At 47.4% G+C, this 24518-nt stretch overlaps 1 protein-coding gene across 2 annotated transcripts in view; it reads right to left on the reverse strand.

The window, feature by feature from the left end:
- The window catches only part of LOC144826919 (secreted Ly-6/uPAR-related protein 1-like), a 200170-nt gene that overhangs the window by 28161 nt on the left and 147491 nt on the right, over positions 1 to 24518 (reverse strand). For both annotated transcript variants that reach the window (XM_078685377.1, XM_078685376.1), the window contains exon 2: positions 1644 to 1760. In XM_078685377.1, the coding sequence (XP_078541503.1) occupies positions 1644 to 1760 (117 nt within the window). The remainder of the gene's footprint in view (positions 1 to 1643; positions 1761 to 24518) is intronic.

The raw sequence follows: 24518 nt of genomic DNA on the forward strand, positions 1-24518 counted from the left end.
GTCTCACTCCAGAACATTACTGCTAATTGGAATTTACTATGTCACCATCATAGAACGGATAGAGCTCACGCCACTTCTACTTTCTTGTTGATTAAAAGAGACTTACTATGGTTACCATTAACTCATTGTTTATCTAGAGTATCAAATTGATTCCTTTAGTAATATAAAACATTGTTGCTTGTTATATTCTTAATATTGCTCTCAAAATGTTTATTGTTGCACCTTTTTTAGGACTCCTCTTTCTCTCTCCTCTATCTCCTTATTTTCCTTCTCTTTTTTCTTTCCTCTTTCTTTTCTTTTCTTTCTTTTCACTTTAAAATCTTTTAAAAATGAAGTTTCTTCTAGTACTGTTTTTATATTCTAAGGATATTTCTAGATAATACTTCTCATAATATACTCTATCTTATTAATTTCCTGTTGTTTCCAGATTCTGTACTGATGTTTTACATTTCCTATAATCTCAAGAAAGCATTCTAAACTCATTTAAAAATGATGGGCGGAATGTTCAAAGTTGACAAAAATTCACCCCTAGTCACAGATCTGGGTTTAATCCATCATTTTTTTGCTCACTACTATCCATTCCAGTTTGGACCCAGCCATATGCAAATCAGTCTTGACCATGTTTCTCATGGGAACAGTACAGCCGGAACTGCCAGGCCAGGTCATTCCTGGACTGGAAAGCAAGCATCCTGGGACCAGTTTTGGTGCATTACCCCATAGCAGCCAGGCTAGCTTGAAACCAGTGGTGTAGCGAGCACAGGGGATACGTCTAGGCAATCCCTTCCCACTTAGGGTGTAAATGCAACACAAAAAGATGATGGACGGAACGTTGAACATTGTCAGACATACACCCCCAGTCACAGATCTAATTTGCTCACCACACAAATCCAGTTGTGACCCAGTCATCTGGAAATCAGCCTTGACCCAGTTCCTCATGGGAATAGTCCACCCGAAATTACGAGGCTGGGACTCGGATGGACCCTGGTCTGTCACTCCCTGCCCAGCTGTGGTCAGTGTGCCCTCCACATGATCTTAGGAAGCGGAAGTGCTCACACAGGTCACACACATACTCATTTTGAATATGATCCAGTTTTGCCATGTCGCACCTGTGACATGTTACCTATATTGCATGTGTACAAAGCAGAATAATGCTTGCTGTCATGTGGTAACAAATGATGCATAAACATTAGTAATTAGTTGTGTTTACATTCAGTAGATGGGAGCAAGGGTGGGATGTATAGAAAGGATAAGGGACGGGGCGTACTCAGAGGATCACTTACTTGGATCTAATCACGCGGACTGTTGTTCTTCTTTACTGAATACAGGCATACTTTGCTGTTTCCGGTCTCTGTGCCCATTACTACTTCCCAGCACCCCTCCCCTACAGCCTGTCCATTCAGTAGGGTACCAAATGTTGCTTATTGGAAATCCTCTGACTCACACCCCCACTCACATTATAAAAAAGGTACGTCCTTGCAGACAATAATACTTTCTGGAATAACACCACCTCCAGTATTTCCCAAATCCCTGGAAGCTGTGTACAAATACGAGGCTGGAGCTTGTGCATTGTGGGGAATACCTGAGTGGGGTGGAGTGTTTTATCTAAGAGCAGCGTTTGCAGCCGAGTGGTCATCCTTCCTTACCTGAGCCAGATGCATAGATGCTCTGGCAGTAAGAATCGTAGTAACTGGAACACTGCTCTACCGTGCAGTCTGAGTTGCTCGTAGCTAATGAACATGTGTAACATTTCAAGGCATCACCTGTGCAAGAAAAAGCAACAGGTAAGAGGCAAATTCCATCCACTCATCACTTCCTCTCACTCTAACAATGGCTGTATGATAACTCTAAGTCTTTCACAGTCTGTGGTGCTTCTGCTGTGGTTCCCTTTGAGGCTGTATGAATTGTATGTGATATTAACATATAAGAGACGCATGGTGCTCTCTGTGGTGCTTCTGCTGTGGTTCCCTTTGAGGCTGTATGAATTGTATGTGATATTAACATATAAGAGACGCATGGTGCTCTCTGTGGTGCTTCTGCTGCGGGCCCTCCCTCAGCCTGTATGAATTGTATGTGATATTAACATGTAAGAGACGCATGGTGCTCTCCGTGGTGCTTCTGCTGCGGGCCCTCCCTCACCCTGTATGAACTTTATGTGATATTACATATAAGAGACTCATGGTGCTCTCTGTGGTGCTTCTGCTGTGGGTCCTCCCTCAGCTTGTCTGAATTGTATGTGATATTAACATATAAGAGACACATTGTGCTCTCTGTGGTGCTTCTGCTGTGAGTCCCCCCTCAGCCTGTATGAACTGTATTTCATATTAACATATAAGAGACGCATGGTGCTCTCTGTGGTGCTTCTGCTGTGGGTCCTCCCTCAGCCTCTATGAATTGTATGTGATATTAATATATATAAAGAGACACATGGTGCTCTCTGTGGTGCTTCTGCCATGGGTCCTCCCTCAGCCTGTATGAATTGTATGTGATATTAACATATAAGAGACGCATGGTGCTCTCTGTGGTGCTTCTGCTGTGGGTCCTCCCTCAGCCTGTATGAATTGTATGTGATATTAACATATAAGAGACACATGGAGCTCTCTGTGGTGCTTCTGCCATGGGTCCTCCCTCAGCCTGTATGAATTGTATGTGATATTACCATATAAGAGACACATGGTGCTCTCTGTGGTGCTTCTGCCATGGGTCCTCCCTCAGCCTGTATGAATTGTATGTGATATTAACATATAAGAGACACATGGTGCTCTCTGTGGTGCTTCTGCCGTGGGTCCTCCCTCAGCCTGTATGAATTGTATGTGATATTAACATATAAGAGATGCATGGTGCTCTCTGTGGTGCTTCTGCTGTGGGTCCTCCCTCAGCCTGTATGAACTGTATGTGATATTAACATATAAGAGATGCATGGTGCTCTCTGTGGTGCTTCTGCTGTGGGTCCTTCCTCAGCCTGTATGAATTGTATGTGATATTAACATATAAGAGACACATGGTGCTCTCTGTGGTGCTTCTGCTGTGGGTCCTTCCTCAGCCTGTATGAATTGTATGTGATATTAACATATAAGAGACACATGGTGCTCTCTGTGTTGCTCTATGTGGTGGCCTCCCTCAGCCTGTATGAATTATAAATTACATTCAGATATAACCAGACATGCACAGTCTCTCACTGGTAGATCTACAGGTGAGTAGGTGTACACAGCGTCCCTACACAGGTACATTCAGATGTGACCAGGCATGCACAGTCTCAAACAGGTAGATTTGAAAATGACCAGGTGTACACAGCGCCCCTACACAGGTACATTCAGATGTAACCAGACATGCACAGTCTCACACTGGTAGATTTGAAAATGACCAGGTGAACACAGCGCCCCTACACAGGTACATTCAGATGTAACCAGACATGCACAGTCTCACACAGGTAGATTTGAAAATGACCAGGTGTACACAGCGCCCCTACACAGGTACATTCAGATGTAACCAGACATGCACGGTCTCACACAGGTAGATTTGGAAATGACCAGGTGTACACAGCGCCCCTACACAGGTACATTCAGATGTAACCAGACATGCACAGTCTCACACAGGTAGATTTGAAAATGACCAGGTGTACACAGCGCCCCTACACAGGTACATTCAGATGTAACCAGACATGCACGGTCTCACACAGGTAGATTTGGAAATGACCAGGTGTACACAGCGCCCCTACACAGATACATTCAGATGTAACCAGACTTGCACAGTCTCACACAGGTAGATTTGGAAATGACCAGGTGTACACAGCGCCCCTACACAGGTACATTCAGATGTAACCAGACATGCACAGTCTCACACTGGTAGATTTGGAAATGACTAGGTGTACACAGCTCCCTCTACACAGGTAGATTCAGATGTAACAAGACATGCACAGTCTCACACGGGTAGATTTGGAAATGACCAGGTGTACACAGCTCCCCCTACACAGGTACATTCAGATGTAACCAAACATGCACAGTCTCAGGCAGGCAGATTTGGAAATGACCAGGTGTACACAGCGCCCCTACACAGGTACATTCAGATGTAACCAGACTTGCACAGTCTCACACAGGTAGATTTGGAAATGACCAGGTGTACACAGCGCCCCTACACAGGTACATTAAGATGTAACCAGACTTGCACAGTCTCACACAGGTAGATTTGGAAATGACCAGGTGTACACAGCGCCCCTACACAGGTACATTAAGATGTAACCAGACTTGCACAGTCTCACACAGGTAGATTTGGAAATGACTAGGTGTACACAGCTCCCCCTACACAGGTACATTCAGATGTAACCAGACATGCACAGTCTCACGCGGGCAGATTTGGAAATGACCAGGTGTACACAGCTCCCCTACACAGGTACATTCAGATGTAACCAGACTTGCACAGTCTCACACAGGTAGATTTGGAAATGACCAGGTGTACACAGCGCCCCTACACAGGTACATTCAGATGTAACCAGACGTGCACAGTCTCACACAGGTAGATTTGGAAATGACCAGGTGTACACAGCGCCCCTACACAGGTACATTCAGATGTAACCAGACATGCACAGACTAACACAGGTAGATTTGGAAATGACTAGGTGTACACAGGTCCCTCTACACAGGTACATTCAGATGTAACCAGACATGCACAGTCTCACACAGGTAGATTTGGAAATGACCAGGTGTACACAGCGCCCCCTGGACAGGTACATTCAGATGTAACCAGACATGCACAGTCTCACACAGGTAGATTTGGAAATGACCAGGTGTACATAGGTCCCTCTACACAGGTACATTCAGATGTAACCAGACATGCACAGTCTCACACAGGTAGATTTGGAAATGACCAGGTGTACACAGCCCCCTCTACAGAGGTACATTCAGATGTAACCAGACATGCACAGTCTCAAGCAGGTAGATTTGGAAATGACTAGGTGTACACAGCTCCCCGTCCACAGGTACATTCAGATGTAACGAGACATGTACAGTCTCACACAGGTAGATTTGGAAATGACCAGGTGTACACAGCTCCCCCTACACAGGTACATTCAGATGTAACCAGACATGCACAGACTAACACAGGTAGATTTGGAAATGACTAGGTGTACACAGCTCCCCCTACACAGGTACATTCAGATGTAACCAGACATGCACAGACTAACACAGGTAGATTTGGAAATGACGAGGTGTACACGGCGCCCTCTACACAGGTACATTCAGATGTAACCAGACATGCACAGTCTCACGCAGGTAGATTTGGAAATGACCAGGTGTACACAGCCCCCTCTACAGAGGTACATTCAGATGTAACCAGACATGCAGAGTCTCAAGCAGGTAGATTTGGAAATGACTAGGTGTACACAGCTCCCCGTCCACAGGTACATTCAGATGTAACCAGACATGCACAGTATCACACAGGTAGATTTGGAAATGACGAGGTGTACACGGTGCCCTCTACACAGGTACATTCAGATGTAACCAGACATGCACAGTCTCACGCAGGTAGATTTGGAAATGACCAGGTGTACACAGCCCCCTCTACAGAGGTACATTCAGATGTAACCAGACATGCACAGTCTCAAGCAGGTAGATTTGGAAATGACTAGGTGTACACAGCTCCCCGTCCACAGGTACATTCAGATGTAACCAGACATGCACAGTCTCATGCAGGTAGATTTGGAAATGACCAGGTGTACACAGCGCCCTCTTCACAGGTACATTCAGATGTAACCAGACTTGCACAGTCTCACGCAGGTAGATTTGGAAATGACCAGGTGTACACAGCTCCCCCTACACAGGTACATTCAGATGTAACCAGACATGCACAGACTAACACAGGTAGATTTGGAAATGACGAGGTGTACACGGCGCCCTCTACACAGGTACATTCAGATGTAACCAGACATGCACAGTCTCACGCAGGTAGATTTGGAAATGACCGGGTGTACACAACCCCCTCTACAGAGGTACATTCAGATGTAACCATACATGCACAGTCTCACGCAGGTAGATTTGGAAATGACCAGGTGTACACAGCTCCCTCTACAGAGGTACATTCAGATGTAACCAGACATGCACAGTCTCACGCAGGTAGATTTGGAAATGACCAGGTGTACACAGCCCCCTCTACAGAGGTACATACAGATGTAACCATACATGCACAGTCTCACGCAGGTAGATTTGGAAATGACCAGGTGTACACAGCTCCCTCTACAGAGGTACATTCAGATGTAACCAGACATGCACAGTCTCACGCAGGTAGATTTGGAAATGACCAGGTGTACACAGCTCCCCCTACACAGGTACATTCAGATGTAACCAGACATGCACAGACTAACACAGGTAGATTTGGAAATGACGAGGTGTACACGGCGCCCTCTACACAGGTACATTCAGATGTAACCAGACATGCACAGTCTCACGCAGGTAGATTTGGAAATGACCAGGTGTACACAGCCCCCTCTACACAGGTACATTCAGATGTAACCAGACATGCACAGTCTCACGCAGGTAGATTTGGAAATGACCAGGTGTACACAGCGCCCCTACACAGGTACATTCAGATGTAACCAGACATGCACAGTCTCACGCAGGTGATTTGGAAATGACCAGGTGTTCACAGCGCCCCTACACAGGTGCATTCAGATGTAACCAGACATGCACAGTCTCACGCAGGTAGATTTGGAAATGACCAGGTGTACACAGCTCCCCCTACACAGGTACATTCAGATGTAACCAGACATGCACAGTCTCAAGCAGGTAGATTTGGAAATCACTAGGTGTACACAGCTCCCCGTCCACAGGTACATTCAGATGTAACCAGACATGCACAGTCTCATGCAGGTAGATTTGGAAATGACCAGGTGTACACAGCGCCCTCTTCACAGGTACATTCAGATGTAACCAGACTTGCACAGTCTCACGCAGGTAGATTTGGAAATGACCAGGTGTACACAGCTCCCCCTACACAGGTACATTCAGATGTAACCAGACATGCACAGACTAACACAGGTAGATTTGGAAATGACGAGGTGTACACGGCGCCCTCTACACAGGTACATTCAGATGTAACCAGACATGCACAGTCTCACGCAGGTAGATTTGGAAATGACCGGGTGTACACAACCCCCTCTACAGAGGTACATTCAGATGTAACCATACATGCACAGTCTCACGCAGGTAGATTTGGAAATGACCAGGTGTACACAGCTCCCTCTACAGAGGTACATTCAGATGTAACCAGACATGCACAGTCTCACGCAGGTAGATTTGGAAATGACCAGGTGTACACAGCCCCCTCTACAGAGGTACATACAGATGTAACCATACATGCACAGTCTCACGCAGGTAGATTTGGAAATGACCAGGTGTACACAGCTCCCTCTACAGAGGTACATTCAGATGTAACCAGACATGCACAGTCTCACGCAGGTAGATTTGGAAATGACCAGGTGTACACAGCTCCCCCTACACAGGTACATTCAGATGTAACCAGACATGCACAGACTAACACAGGTAGATTTGGAAATGACGAGGTGTACACGGCGCCCTCTACACAGGTACATTCAGATGTAACCAGACATGCACAGTCTCACGCAGGTAGATTTGGAAATGACCAGGTGTACACAGCCCCCTCTACACAGGTACATTCAGATGTAACCAGACATGCACAGTCTCACGCAGGTAGATTTGGAAATGACCAGGTGTACACAGCGCCCCTACACAGGTACATTCAGATGTAACCAGACATGCACAGTCTCACGCAGGTGATTTGGAAATGACCAGGTGTTCACAGCGCCCCTACACAGGTGCATTCAGATGTAACCAAACATGCACAGTCTCACGCAGGTAGATTTGGAAATGACCAGGTGTACACATCCCCCTCTACACAGGTACATTCAGATGTAACCAGACATGCACAGACTAACACAGGTAGATTTGGAAATGACTAGGTGTACACAGGTCCCTCTACACAGGTACATTCAGATGTAACCTGACATGCACAGTCTCACACAGGTAGATTTGGAAATGACCAGGTGTACACGGCGCCCTCTACACAGGTACATTCAGATGTAACCAGACATGCACAGTCTCACACAGGTAGATTTGGAAATGACCAGGTGTACACAGCGCCCCCTGGACAGGTACATTCAGATGTAACCAGACATGCACAGTCTCACACAGGTAGATTTGGAAATGACCAGGTGTACACAGGTCCCTCTACACAGGTACATTCAGATGTAACCAGACATGCACAGTCTCACACAGGTAGATTTTGAAATGACCAGGTGTACACGGCGCCCTCTACACAGGTACATTCAGATGTAACCAGACATGCACAGCCTCACACAGGTAGATTTGGAAATGACTAGATGTACACAGCGTCCGTACACAGGTATATTCAGATGTAACCAGACATGCACAGTCTCACGCAGGTAGATTTGGAAATGACCGGGTGTACACAGCCCCCTCTGCAGAGGTACATTCAGATGTAACCAGACATGCACAGTCTCAAGCAGGTAGATTTGGAAATGACTAGGTGTACACAGCTCCCCGTCCACAGGTACATTCAGATGTAACCAGACATGCACAGTCTCATGCAGGTAGATTTGGAAATGACCAGGTGTACACAGCGCCCTCTTCACAGGTAAATTCAGATGTAACCAGACTTGCACAGTCTCACGCAGGTAGATTTGGAAATGACCAGGTGTACACAGCTCCCCCTACACAGGTACATTCAGATGTAACCAGACATGCACAGACTAACACAGGTAGATTTGGAAATGACGAGGTGTACACGGCGCCCTCTACACAGGTACATACAGATGTAACCAGACATGCACAGTCTCACGCAGGTAGATTTGGAAATGACCAGGTGTACACAGCCCCCTCTTCAGAGGTACATTCAGATGTAACCAGACATGCACAGTCTCACGCAGGTAGATTTGGAAATGACCAGGTGTACACAGCGCCCCTACACAGGTACATTCAGATGTAACCAGACATGCACAGTCTCACGCAGGTAGATTTGGAAATGACCAGGTGTACACAGCTCCCTCTACAGAGGTACATTCAGATGTAACCAGACCTGCACAGTCTCAAGCAGGTAGATTTGGAAATGACTAGGTGTACACAGCTCCCCGTCCCCAGGTACATTCAGATGTAACCAGACATGTACAGTCTCACACAAGTAGATTTGGAAATGACCAGGTGTACACGGCGCCCTCTACACAGGTACATTCAGATGTAACCAGACATGCACAGCCTCACACAGGTAGATTTGGAAATGACTAGATGTACACAGCGTCCGTACACAGGTATATTCAGATGTAACCAGACATGCACAGTCTCACGCAGGTAGATTTGGAAATGACCGGGTGTACACAGCCCCCTCTACAGAGGTACATTCAGATGTAACCAGACATGCACAGTCTCAAGCAGGTAGATTTGGAAATGACTAGGTGTACACAGCTCCCCGTCCACAGGTACATTCAGATGTAACCAGACATGCACAGTCTCATGCAGGTAGATTTGGAACTGACCAGGTGTACACAGCGCCCTCTTCACAGGTATATTCAGATGTAACCAGACTTGCACAGTCTCACGCAGGTAGATTTGGAAATGACCAGGTGTACACAGCGCCCCTACACAGGTACATTCAGATGTAACCAGACATGCACAGTCTCACGCAGGTAGATTTGGAAATGACCAGGTGTACACAGCTCCCTCTACAGAGGTACATTCAGATGTAACCAGACCTGCACAGTCTCAAGCAGGTAGATTTGGAAATGACCAGGTGTACACAGCTCCCCCTACACAGGTACATTCAGATGTAACCAGAAATGCACAGACTAACACAGGTAGATTTGGAAATGACGAGGTGTACACGGCGCCCTCTACACAGGTACATTCAGATGTAACCAGACATGCACAGTCTCACGCAGGTAGATTTGGAAATGACCAGGTGTACACAGCCCCCTCTTCAGAGGTACATTCAGATGTAACCAGACATGCACAGTCTCACGCAGGTAGATTTGGAAATGACCAGGTGTACACAGCGCCCCTACACAGGTACATTCAGATGTAACCAGACATGCACAGTCTCACGCAGGTAGATTTGGAAATGACCAGGTGTACACAGCTCCCTCTACAGAGGTACATTCAGATGTAACCAGACCTGCACAGTCTCAAGCAGGTAGATTTGGAAATGACTAGGTGTACACAGCTCCCCGTCCCCAGGTACATTCAGATGTAACCAGACATGTACAGTCTCACACAGGTAGATTTGGAAATGACCAGGTGTACACAGCTCCCCCTACACAGGTACATTCAGATGTAACCAGACATGCACAGACTAACACAGGTAGATTTGGAAATGACGAGGTGTACACGGCGCCCTCTACACAGGTACATTCAGATGTAACGAGACATGCACAGTCTCACGCAGGTAGATTTGGAAATGACCAGGTGTACACAGCTCCCCCTACACAGGTACATTCAGATGTAACCAGACATGCACAGTCTCAAGCAGGTAGATTTGGAAATGACTAGGTGTACAGAGCGCCCCTACACAGGTACATTCAGATGTAACCAGACATGCACAGTCTCACACAGGTAGATTTGGAAATGACCAGGTGTACACAGCGTCCCTACACAGGTACATTCAGATGTGACCAGACATGCACAGTCTCACAGAGGTAGATTTGGAAATGACTAGGTGTACACGGCGCCCTCTACACAGGTACATTCAGATGTAACCAGACATGCACAGTCTCAAGCAGGTAGATTTGGAAATGACTAGGTGTACACAGCGCCCCTACACAGGCACATTCAGTTGTAACCAGACATGCACAGTCTCACGCAGGTAGATTTGGAAATGACTAGGTGTACACAGCGCCCCTACACAGGTACATTCAGATGTAACCAGACATGCACAGTCTCACGCAGGTAGATTTGGAAATGACCAGGTGTACACAGCTCCCCCTACACAGGTACATTCAGATGTAACCAGACATGCACAGACTAACACAGGTAGATTTGGAAATGACGAGGTGTACACGGCGCCCTCTACACAGGTACATTCAGATGTAACCAGACATGCATAGTCTCACGCAGGTAGATTTGGAAATGACTAGGTGTACACAGCTCCCCGTCCCCAGGTACCTTCAGATGTAACCAGACATGTACAGTCTCACGCAGGTAGATTTGGAAATGACCAGGTGTACACAGCTCCCCCTACATAGGTACATTCAGATGTAACCAGACATGCACAGACTAACACAGGTAGATTTGTAAATGACCAGGTGTACACAGCTCCCTCTACACAGGTACATTCAGATGTAACCAGACATGCACAGTCTCACACAGGGAGATTTGGAAATGACCGGGTGTACACAGCTCCCTCTACACAGGTACATTCAGGTGTAACCAGACATGCACAGTCTCAAGCAGGTAGATTTGGAAATGACTAGGTGTACACAGCTCCCCGTCCACAGGTACATTCAGATGTAACCAGACATGCACAGTCTCACGCAGGTAGATTTGGAAATGACTAGGTGTACACAGCTCCCCGTCCACAGGTACATTCAGGTGTAACCAGACATGCACAGTCTCACGCAGGTAGATTTGGAAATGACTAGGTGTACACAGCTCCCCATCCACAGGTACATTCAGGTGTAACCAGACATGCACAGTCTCACGCAGGTAGATTTGGAAATGACTAGGTGTACACAGCGCCCCTACACAGGTACATTCAGATGTAACCAGACATGCACAGTCTCACACAGGTAGATTTGGAAATGACTAGGTGTACACAGCTCCCCGTCCACAGGTACATTCAGGTGTAACCAGACATGCACAGTCTCACACAGGTAGATTTGGAAATGACTAGGTGTACACAGCTCCCCCTACACAGGTACATTAAGATGTAACCAGAGATGCACAGTCCCACGCAGGTAGATTTGGAAATGACTAGGTGTACACGGCGCCCCTACACAGGTACATTCAGATGTAACCAGAGATGCACAGTCCCACGCAGGTAGATTTGGAAATGACTAGGTGTTCACAGCGCCCCTACACAGGTACATTCAGATGTAACCAGACATGCACAGTCCCACGCAGGTAGATTTGGAAATGACTAGGTGTACACAGCGCCCCTACACAGGTACATTAAGATGTAACCAGAGATGCACAGTCCCACGCAGGTAGATTTGGAAATGACTAGGTGTTCACAGCGCCCCTACACAGGTACATTCAGATGTAACCAGACATGCATAGTCTCACACAGGTAGATTTGGAAATGACGAGGTGTACACAGCGCCCCCTACACAGGTACATTCAGATGTAACCAGACATGTACAGTCTCACACAGGTAGATTTGGAAATGACTAGGTGTACACGGCGCCCTCTACACAGGTACATTCAGATGTAACCAGACATGCACAGTCTCACGCAGGTAGATTTGGAAATGACCAGGTGTACACAGCTCCCTCTACACACGTACATTCAGATGTAACCAGACATGCACAGTCTCAAGCAGGTAGATTTGGAAATGACCAGGTGTACACAGCGTCCCTACACAGGTACATTCAGATGTAACCAGACATGAGCAGTCTCACGCAGGTAGATTTGGAAATGACTAGGTGTACACGGCGCCCGTACACAGGTACATTCAGATGTGACCAGACATGCACAGTCTCACAGAGGTAGATTTGGAAATGACCAGGTGTACACAGCGCCCCTACACAGGTACATTCAGATGTAACCAGACATGCACAGTCTCACGCAGGTGATTTGGAAATGACCAGGTGTTCACAGCGCCCCTACACAGGTGCATTCAGATGTAACCAGACATGCACAGTCTCACGCAGGTAGATTTGGAAATGACCAGGTGTACACATCCCCCTCTACACAGGTACATTCAGATGTAACCAGACATGCACAGACTAACACAGGTAGATTTGGAAATGACTAGGTGTACACAGGTCCCTCTACACAGGTACATTCAGATGTAACCTGACATGCACAGTCTCACACAGGTAGATTTGGAAATGACCAGGTGTACACGGCGCCCTCTACACAGGTACATTCAGATGTAACCAGACATGCACAGTCTCAAACAGGTAGATTTGGAAATGACCAGGTGTACACAGCGCCCCCTGGACAGGTACATTCCGATGTAACCAGACATGCACAGTCTCACACAGGTAGATTTGGAAATGACCAGGTGTACACAGGTCCCTCTACACAGGTACATTCAGATGTAACCAGACATGCACAGTCTCACACAGGTAGATTTGGAAATGACCAGGTGTACACGGCGTCCTCTACACAGGTACATTCAGATGTAACCAGACATGCACAGCCTCACACAGGTAGATTTGGAAATGACTAGATGTACACAGCGTCCGTACACAGGTATATTCAGTTGTAACCAGGCATGCACAGTCTCACGCAGGTAGATTTGGAAATGACCGGGTGTACACAGCCCCCTCTGCAGAGGTACATTCAGATGTAACCAGACATGCACAGTCTCAAGCAGGTAGATTTGGAAATGACTAGGTGTACACAGCTCCCCGTCCACAGGTACATTCAGATGTAACCAGACATGCACAGTCTCACGCAGGTAGATTTGGAAATGACTAGGTGTACACAGCTCCCCGTCCACAGGTACATTCAGATGTAACCAGACATGCACAGTCTCATGCAGGTAGATTTGGAAATGACCAGGTGTACACAGCGCCCTCTTCACAGGTATATTCAGATGTAACCAGACTTGCACAGTCTCACGCAGGTAGATTTGGAAATGACCAGGTGTACACAGCTCCCCCTACACAGGTACATTCAGATGTAACCAGACATGCACAGACTAACACAGGTAGATTTGGAAATGACGAGGTGTACACGGCGCCCTCTACACAGGTACATACAGATGTAACCAGACATGCACAGTCTCACGCAGGTAGATTTGGAAATGACCAGGTGTACACAGCCCCCTCTTCAGAGGTACATTCAGATGTAACCAGACATGCACAGTCTCACGCAGGTAGATTTGGAAATGACCAGGTGTACACAGCGCCCCTACACAGGTACATTCAGATGTAACCAGACATGCACAGTCTCACGCAGGTAGATTTGGAAATGACCAGGTGTACACAGCTCCCTCTACAGAGGTACATTCAGATGTAACCAGACCTGCACAGTCTCAAGCAGGTAGATTTGGAAATGACTAGGTGTACACAGCTCCCCGTCCCCAGGTACATTCAGATGTAACCAGACATGTACAGTCTCACACAAGTAGATTTGGAAATGACAAGGTGTACACGGCGCCCTCTACACAGGTACATTCAGATGTAACCAGACATGCACAGCCTCACACAGGTAGATTTGGAAATGACTAGATGTACACAGCGTCCGTACACAGGTATATTCAGATGTAACCAGACATGCACAGTCTCACGCAGGTAGATTTGGAAATGACCGGGTGTACACAGCCCCCTCTACAGAGGTACATTCAGATGTAACCAGACATGCACAGTCTCAAGCAGGTAGATTTGAAAATGACTAGGTGTACACAGCTCCCCGTCCACAGGTACATTCAGATGTAACCAGACATGCACAGTCTCATGCAGGTAGATTTGGAAATGACCAGGTGTACACAGCGCGCTCTTCACAGGTATATTCAGATGTAATCAGACTTGCACAGTCTCACGCAGGTAGATTTGGAAATGACCAGGTGTACACAGCTCCCCCTACACAGGTACATTCAGATGTAACCAGAAATGCACAGACTAACACAGGTAGATTTGGAAATGACGAGGTGTACACGGCGCCCTCTACACAGGTACATTCAGATGTAACCAGACATGCACAGTCTCACGCAGGTAGATTTGGAAATGACCAGGTGTACACAGCCCCCTCTTCAGAGGTACATTCAGATGTAACCAGACATGCACAGTCTCACGCAGGTAGATTTGGAAATGACCAGGTGTACACAGCGCCCCTACACAGGTACATTCAGATGTAACCAGACATGCACAGTCTCACGCAGGTAGATTTGGAAATGACCAGGTGTACACAGCTCCCTCTACAGAGGTACATTCAGATGTAACCAGACCTGCACAGTCTCAAGCAGGTAGATTTGGAAATGACTAGGTGTACACAGCTCCCCGTCCCCAGGTACATTCAGATGTAACCAGACATGTACAGTCTCACACAGGTAGATTTGGAAATGACCAGGTGTACACAGCTCCCCCTACACAGGTACATTCAGATGTAACCAGACATGCACAGACTAACACAGGTAGATTTGGAAATGACGAGGTGTACACGGCGCCCTCTACACAGGTACATTCAGATGTAACGAGACATGCACAGTCTCACGCAGGTAGATTTGGAAATGACCAGGTGTACACAGCTCCCCCTACACAGGTACATTCAGATGTAACCAGACATGCACAGTCTCAAGCAGGTAGATTTAGAAATGACTAGGTGTACAGAGCGCCCCTACACAGGTACATTCAGATGTAACCAGACATGCACAGTCTCACACAGGTAGATTTGGAAATGACCAGGTGTACACAGCGTCCCTACACAGGTACATTCAGATGTGACCAGACATGCACAGTCTCACAGAGGTAGATTTGGAAATGACTAGGTGTACACGGCGCCCTCTACACAGGTACATTCAGATGTAACCAGACATGCACAGTCTCAAGCAGGTAGATTTGGAAATGACTAGGTGTACACAGCGCCCCTACACAGGTACATTCAGTTGTAACCAGACATGCACAGTCTCACGCAGGTAGATTTGGAAATGACTAGGTGTACACAGCGCCCCTACACAGGTACATTCAGATGTAACCAGACATGCACAGTCTTACGCAGGTAGATTTGGAAATGACCAGGTGTACACAGCTCCCCCTACACAGGTACATTCAGATGTAACCAGACATGCACAGACTAACACAGGTAGATTTGGAAATGACGAGGTGTACACGGCGCCCTCTACACAGGTACATTCAGATGTAACCAGACATGCATAGTCTCAAGCAGGTAGATTTGGAAATGACTAGGTGTCCACAGCTCCCCGTCCCCAGGTACCGTCAGATGTAACCAGACATGTACAGTCTCACGCAGGTAGATTTGGAAATGACCAGGTGTACACAGCTCCCCCTACACAGGTACATTCAGATGTAACCAGACATGCACAGACTAACACAGGTAGATTTGTAAATGACCAGGTGTACACAGCGCCCTCTACACAGGTACATTCAGATGTAACCAGACATGCACAGTCTCACACAGGGAGATTTGGAAATGACCGGGTGTACACAGCTCCCTCTACACAGGTACATTCAGGTGTAACCAGACATGCACAGTCTCAAGCAGGTAGATTTGGAAATGACTAGGTGTACACAGCTCCCCGTCCACAGGTACATTCAGATGTAACCAGACATGCACAGTCTCACGCAGGTAGATTTGGAAATGACTAGGTGTACACAGCTCCCCGTCCACAGGTACATTCAGGTGTAACCAGATATGCACAGTCTCACGCAGGTAGATTTGGAAATGACTAGGTGTACACAGCTCCCCATCCACAGGTACATTCAGGTGTAACCAGACATGCACAGTCTCACGCAGGTAGATTTGGAAATGACTAGGTGTACACAGCGCCCCTACACAGGTACATTCAGATGTAACCAGACATGCACAGTCTCACACAGGTAGATTTGGAAATGACTAGGTGTACACAGCTCCCCGTCCACAGGTACATTCAGGTGTAACCAGACATGCACAGTCTCACACAGGTAGATTTGGAAATGACTAGGTGTACACAGCTCCCCCTACACAGGTACATTAAGATGTAACCAGAGATGCACAGTCCCACGCAGGTAGATTTGGAAATGACAAGGTGTACACGGCGCCCCTACACAGGTACATTCAGATGTAACCAGAGATGCACAGTCCCACGCAGGTAGATTTGGAAATGACTAGGTGTTCACAGCGCCCCTACACAGGTACATTCAGATGTAACCAGAGATGCACAGTCCCACGCAGGTAGATTTGGAAATGACTAGGTGTACACAGCGCCCCTACACAGGTACATTAAGATGTAACCAGAGATGCACAGTCCCACGCAGGTAGATTTGGAAATGACTAGGTGTTCACAGCTCCCCCTACACAGGTACATTCAGATGTAACCAGACATGTACAGTCTCACACAGGTAGATTTGGAAATGACTAGGTGTACACGGCGCCCTCTACACAGGTACATTCAGATGTAACCAGACATGCACAGTCTCACGCAGGTAGATTTGGAAATGTCCAGGTGTACACAGCTCCCCTACACAGGTACATTCAGATGTAACCAGACATGCACAGTCTCAAGCAGGTAGATTTGGAAATGACCAGGTGTACACAGCGTCCCTACACAGGTACATTCAGATGTAACCAGACATGCGCAGTCTCAAGCAGGTAGATTTGGAAATGACTAGGTGTACACAGAGCCCCCTACACAGGTACATTCAGATGTAACCAGACATGCACAGTCTCAAGCAGGTAGATTTGGAAATGACCAGGTGTACACAGCGTCCCTACACAGGTACATTCAGATGTAACCAGACATGCGCAGTCTCACGCAGGTAGATTTGGAAATGACTAGGTGTACACGGCGCCCGTACACAGGTACATTCAGATGTGACCAGACATGCACAGTCTCACACAGGTAGATTTTGAAATGACTAGGTGTACACAGCTCCCTCTACACAGGTACATTCAGGTGTAACCAGACATGCACAGTCTCAAGCAGGTAGATTTGGAAATGACTAGGTGTACACAGCTCCCCGTCCACAGGTACATTCAGATGTAACCAGACATGCACAGTCTCACGCAGGTAGATTTGGAAATGACTAGGTGTACACAGCTCCCCGTCCACAGGTACATTCAGGTGTAACCAGATATGCACAGTCTCACGCAGGTAGATTTGGAAATGACTAGGTGTACACAGCTCCCCATCCACAGGTACATTCAGGTGTAACCAGACATGCACAGTCTCACGCAGGTAGATTTGGAAATGACTAGGTGTACACAGCGCCCCTACACAGGTACATTCAGATGTAACCAGACATGCACAGTCTCACACAGGTAGATTTGGAAATGACTAGGTGTACACAGCTCCCCGTCCACAGGTACATTCAGGTGTAACCAGACATGCACAGTCTCACACAGGTAGATTTGGAAATGACTAGGTGTACACAGCTCCCCCTACACAGGTACATTAAGATGTAACCAGAGATGCACAGTCCCACGCAGGTAGATTTGGAAATGACAAGGTGTACACGGCGCCCCTACACAGGTACATTCAGATGTAACCAGAGATGCACAGTCCCACGCAGGTAGATTTGGAAATGACTAGGTGTTCACAGCGCCCCTACACAGGTACATTCAGATGTAACCAGAGATGCACAGTCCCACGCAGGTAGATTTGGAAATGACTAGGTGTACACAGCGCCCCTACACAGGTACATTAAGATGTAACCAGAGATGCACAGTCCCACGCAGGTAGATTTGGAAATGACTAGGTGTTCACAGCGCCCCTACACAGGTACATTCAGATGTAACCAGACATGTACAGTCTCACACAGGTAGATTTGGAAATGACTAGGTGTACACGGCGCCCTCTACACAGGTACATTCAGATGTAACCAGACATGCACAGTCTCACGCAGGTAGATTTGGAAATGTCCAGGTGTACACAGCTCCCTCTACACACGTACATTCAGATGTAACCAGACATGCACAGTCTCAAGCAGGTAGATTTGGAAATGACCAGGTGTACACAGCGTCCCTACACAGGTACATTCAGATGTAACCAGACATGCGCAGTCTCACGCAGGTAGATTTGGAAATGACTAGGTGTACACGGCGCCCGTACACAGGTACATTCAGATGTGACCAGACATGCACAGTCTCACAGAGGTAGATTTGGAAATGACTAGGTGTACACAGCGCCCCTACACAGGTACATTCAGATGTAACCAGACTTGCACAGTCTCACGCAGGTAGATTTGGAAATGACCAGGTGTACACAGCTCCCCCTACACAGGTACATTCAGATGTAACCAGACATGCACAGACTAACACAGGTAGATTTGGAAATGACGAGGTGTACACGGCGCCCTCTACACAGGTACATTCAGATGTAACCAGACATGCACAGTCTCACGCAGGTAGATTTGGAAATGACCGGGTGTACACAACCCCCTCTACAGAGGTACATTCAGATGTAACCATACATGCACAGTCTCACGCAGGTAGATTTGGAAATGACCAGGTGTACACAGCTCCCTCTACAGAGGTACATTCAGATGTAACCAGACATGCACAGTCTCACGCAGGTAGATTTGGAAATGACCAGGTGTACACAGCCCCCTCTACAGAGGTACATACAGATGTAACCATACATGCACAGTCTCACGCAGGTAGATTTGGAAATGACCAGGTGTACACAGCTCCCTCTACAGAGGTACATTCAGATGTAACCAGACATGCACAGTCTCACGCAGGTAGATTTGGAAATGACCAGGTGTACACAGCTCCCCCTACACAGGTACATTCAGATGTAACCAGACATGCACAGACTAACACAGGTAGATTTGGAAATGACGAGGTGTACACGGCGCCCTCTACACAGGTACATTCAGATGTAACCAGACATGCACAGTCTCACGCAGGTAGATTTGGAAATGACCAGGTGTACACAGCCCCCTCTACACAGGTACATTCAGATGTAACCAGACATGCACAGTCTCACGCAGGTAGATTTGGAAATGACCAGGTGTACACAGCGCCCCTACACAGGTACATTCAGATGTAACCAGACATGCACAGTCTCACGCAGGTGATTTGGAAATGACCAGGTGTTCACAGCGCCCCTACACAGGTGCATTCAGATGTAACCAGACATGCACAGTCTCACGCAGGTAGATTTGGAAATGACCAGGTGTACACAGCTCCCCCTACACAGGTACATTCAGATGTAACCAGACATGCACAGTCTCAAGCAGGTAGATTTGGAAATCACTAGGTGTACACAGCTCCCCGTCCACAGGTACATTCAGATGTAACCAGACATGCACAGTCTCATGCAGGTAGATTTGGAAATGACCAGGTGTACACAGCGCCCTCTTCACAGGTACATTCAGATGTAACCAGACTTGCACAGTCTCACGCAGGTAGATTTGGAAATGACCAGGTGTACACAGCTCCCCCTACACAGGTACATTCAGATGTAACCAGACATGCACAGACTAACACAGGTAGATTTGGAAATGACGAGGTGTACACGGCGCCCTCTACACAGGTACATTCAGATGTAACCAGACATGCACAGTCTCACGCAGGTAGATTTGGAAATGACCGGGTGTACACAACCCCCTCTACAGAGGTACATTCAGATGTAACCATACATGCACAGTCTCACGCAGGTAGATTTGGAAATGACCAGGTGTACACAGCTCCCTCTACAGAGGTACATTCAGATGTAACCAGACATGCACAGTCTCACGCAGGTAGATTTGGAAATGACCAGGTGTACACAGCCCCCTCTACAGAGGTACATACAGATGTAACCATACATGCACAGTCTCACGCAGGTAGATTTGGAAATGACCAGGTGTACACAGCTCCCTCTACAGAGGTACATTCAGATGTAACCAGACATGCACAGTCTCACGCAGGTAGATTTGGAAATGACCAGGTGTACACAGCTCCCCCTACACAGGTACATTCAGATGTAACCAGACATGCACAGACTAACACAGGTAGATTTGGAAATGACGAGGTGTACACGGCACCCTCTACACAGGTACATTCAGATGTAACCAGACATGCACAGTCTCACGCAGGTAGATTTGGAAATGACCAGGTGTACACAGCCCCCTCTACACAGGTACATTCAGATGTAACCAGACATGCACAGTCTCACGCAGGTAGATTTGGAAATGACCAGGTGTACACAGCGCCCCTACACAGGTACATTCAGATGTAACCAGACATGCACAGTCTCACGCAGGTGATTTGGAAATGACCAGGTGTTCACAGCGCCCCTACACAGGTGCATTCAGATGTAACCAAACATGCACAGTCTCACGCAGGTAGATTTGGAAATGACCAGGTGTACACATCCCCCTCTACACAGGTACATTCAGATGTAACCAGACATGCACAGACTAACACAGGTAGATTTGGAAATGACTAGGTGTACACAGGTCCCTCTACACAGGTACATTCAGATGTAACCTGACATGCACAGTCTCACACAGGTAGATTTGGAAATGACCAGGTGTACACGGCGCCCTCTACACAGGTACATTCAGATGTAACCAGACATGCACAGTCTCACACAGGTAGATTTGGAAATGACCAGGTGTACACAGCGCCCCCTGGACAGGTACATTCAGATGTAACCAGACATGCACAGTCTCACACAGGTAGATTTGGAAATGACCAGGTGTACACAGGTCCCTCTACACAGGTACATTCAGATGTAACCAGACATGCACAGTCTCACACAGGTAGATTTTGAAATGACCAGGTGTACACGGCGCCCTCTACACAGGTACATTCAGATGTAACCAGACATGCACAGCCTCACACAGGTAGATTTGGAAATGACTAGATGTACACAGCGTCCGTACACAGGTATATTCAGATGTAACCAGACATGCACAGTCTCACGCAGGTAGATTTGGAAATGACCGGGTGTACACAGCCCCCTCTGCAGAGGTACATTCAGATGTAACCAGACATGCACAGTCTCAAGCAGGTAGATTTGGAAATGACTAGGTGTACACAGCTCCCCGTCCACAGGTACATTCAGATGTAACCAGACATGCACAGTCTCATGCAGGTAGATTTGGAAATGACCAGGTGTACACAGCGCCCTCTTCACAGGTATATTCAGATGTAACCAGACTTGCACAGTCTCACGCAGGTAGATTTGGAAATGACCAGGTGTACACAGCTCCCCCTACACAGGTACATTCAGATGTAACCAGACATGCACAGACTAACACAGGTAGATTTGGAAATGACGAGGTGTACACGGCGCCCTCTACACAGGTACATACAGATGTAACCAGACATGCACAGTCTCACGCAGGTAGATTTGGAAATGACCAGGTGTACACAGCCCCCTCTTCAGAGGTACATTCAGATGTAACCAGACATGCACAGTCTCACGCAGGTAGATTTGGAAATGACCAGGTGTACACAGCGCCCCTACACAGGTACATTCAGATGTAACCAGACATGCACAGTCTCACGCAGGTAGATTTGGAAATGACCAGGTGTACACAGCTCCCTCTACAGAGGTACATTCAGATGTAACCAGACCTGCACAGTCTCAAGCAGGTAGATTTGGAAATGACTAGGTGTACACAGCTCCCCGTCCCCAGGTACATTCAGATGTAACCAGACATGTACAGTCTCACACAAGTAGATTTGGAAATGACCAGGTGTACACGGCGCCCTCTACACAGGTACATTCAGATGTAACCAGACATGCACAGCCTCACACAGGTAGATTTGGAAATGACTAGATGTACACAGCGTCCGTACACAGGTATATTCAGATGTAACCAGACATGCACAGTCTCACGCAGGTAGATTTGGAAATGACCGGGTGTACACAGCCCCCTCTACAGAGGTACATTCAGATGTAACCAGACATGCACAGTCTCAAGCAGGTAGATTTGGAAATGACTAGGTGTACACAGCTCCCCGTCCACAGGTACATTCAGATGTAACCAGACATGCACAGTCTCATGCAGGTAGATTTGGAACTGACCAGGTGTACACAGCGCCCTCTTCACAGGTATATTCAGATGTAACCAGACTTGCACAGTCTCACGCAGGTAGATTTGGAAATGACCAGGTGTACACAGCGCCCCTACACAGGTACATTCAGATGTAACCAGACATGCACAGTCTCACGCAGGTAGATTTGGAAATGACCAGGTGTACACAGCTCCCTCTACAGAGGTACATTCAGATGTAACCAGACCTGCACAGTCTCAAGCAGGTAGATTTGGAAATGACCAGGTGTACACAGCTCCCCCTACACAGGTACATTCAGATGTAACCAGAAATGCACAGACTAACACAGGTAGATTTGGAAATGACGAGGTGTACACGGCGCCCTCTACACAGGTACATTCAGATGTAACCAGACATGCACAGTCTCACGCAGGTAGATTTGGAAATGACCAGGTGTACACAGCCCCCTCTTCAGAGGTACATTCAGATGTAACCAGACATGCACAGTCTCACGCAGGTAGATTTGGAAATGACCAGGTGTACACAGCGCCCCTACACAGGTACATTCAGATGTAACCAGACATGCACAGTCTCACGCAGGTAGATTTGGAAATGACCAGGTGTACACAGCTCCCTCTACAGAGGTACATTCAGATGTAACCAGACCTGCACAGTCTCAAGCAGGTAGATTTGGAAATGACTAGGTGTACACAGCTCCCCGTCCCCAGGTACATTCAGATGTAACCAGACATGTACAGTCTCACACAGGTAGATTTGGAAATGACCAGGTGTACACAGCTCCCCCTACACAGGTACATTCAGATGTAACCAGACATGCACAGACTAACACAGGTAGATTTGGAAATGACGAGGTGTACACGGCGCCCTCTACACAGGTACATTCAGATGTAACGAGACATGCACAGTCTCACGCAGGTAGATTTGGAAATGACCAGGTGTACACAGCTCCCCCTACACAGGTACATTCAGATGTAACCAGACATGCACAGTCTCAAGCAGGTAGATTTGGAAATGACTAGGTGTACAGAGCGCCCCTACACAGGTACATTCAGATGTAACCAGACATGCACAGTCTCACACAGGTAGATTTGGAAATGACCAGGTGTACACAGCGTCCCTACACAGGTACATTCAGATGTGACCAGACATGCACAGTCTCACAGAGGTAGATTTGGAAATGACTAGGTGTACACGGCGCCCTCTACACAGGTACATTCAGATGTAACCAGACATGCACAGTCTCAAGCAGGTAGATTTGGAAATGACTAGGTGTACACAGCGCCCCTACACAGGCACATTCAGTTGTAACCAGACATGCACAGTCTCACGCAGGTAGATTTGGAAATGACTAGGTGTACACAGCGCCCCTACACAGGTACATTCAGATGTAACCAGACATGCACAGTCTCACGCAGGTAGATTTGGAAATGACCAGGTGTACACAGCTCCCCCTACACAGGTACATTCAGATGTAACCAGACATGCACAGACTAACACAGGTAGATTTGGAAATGACGAGGTGTACACGGCGCCCTCTACACAGGTACATTCAGATGTAACCAGACATGCATAGTCTCACGCAGGTAGATTTGGAAATGACTAGGTGTACACAGCTCCCCGTCCCCAGGTACCTTCAGATGTAACCAGACATGTACAGTCTCACGC

Source organism: Lissotriton helveticus, chromosome 4_1 (assembly GCF_964261635.1).
Source record: "Lissotriton helveticus chromosome 4_1, aLisHel1.1, whole genome shotgun sequence".
Classification (NCBI taxonomy): Eukaryota; Metazoa; Chordata; class Amphibia; order Caudata; family Salamandridae; genus Lissotriton; species Lissotriton helveticus.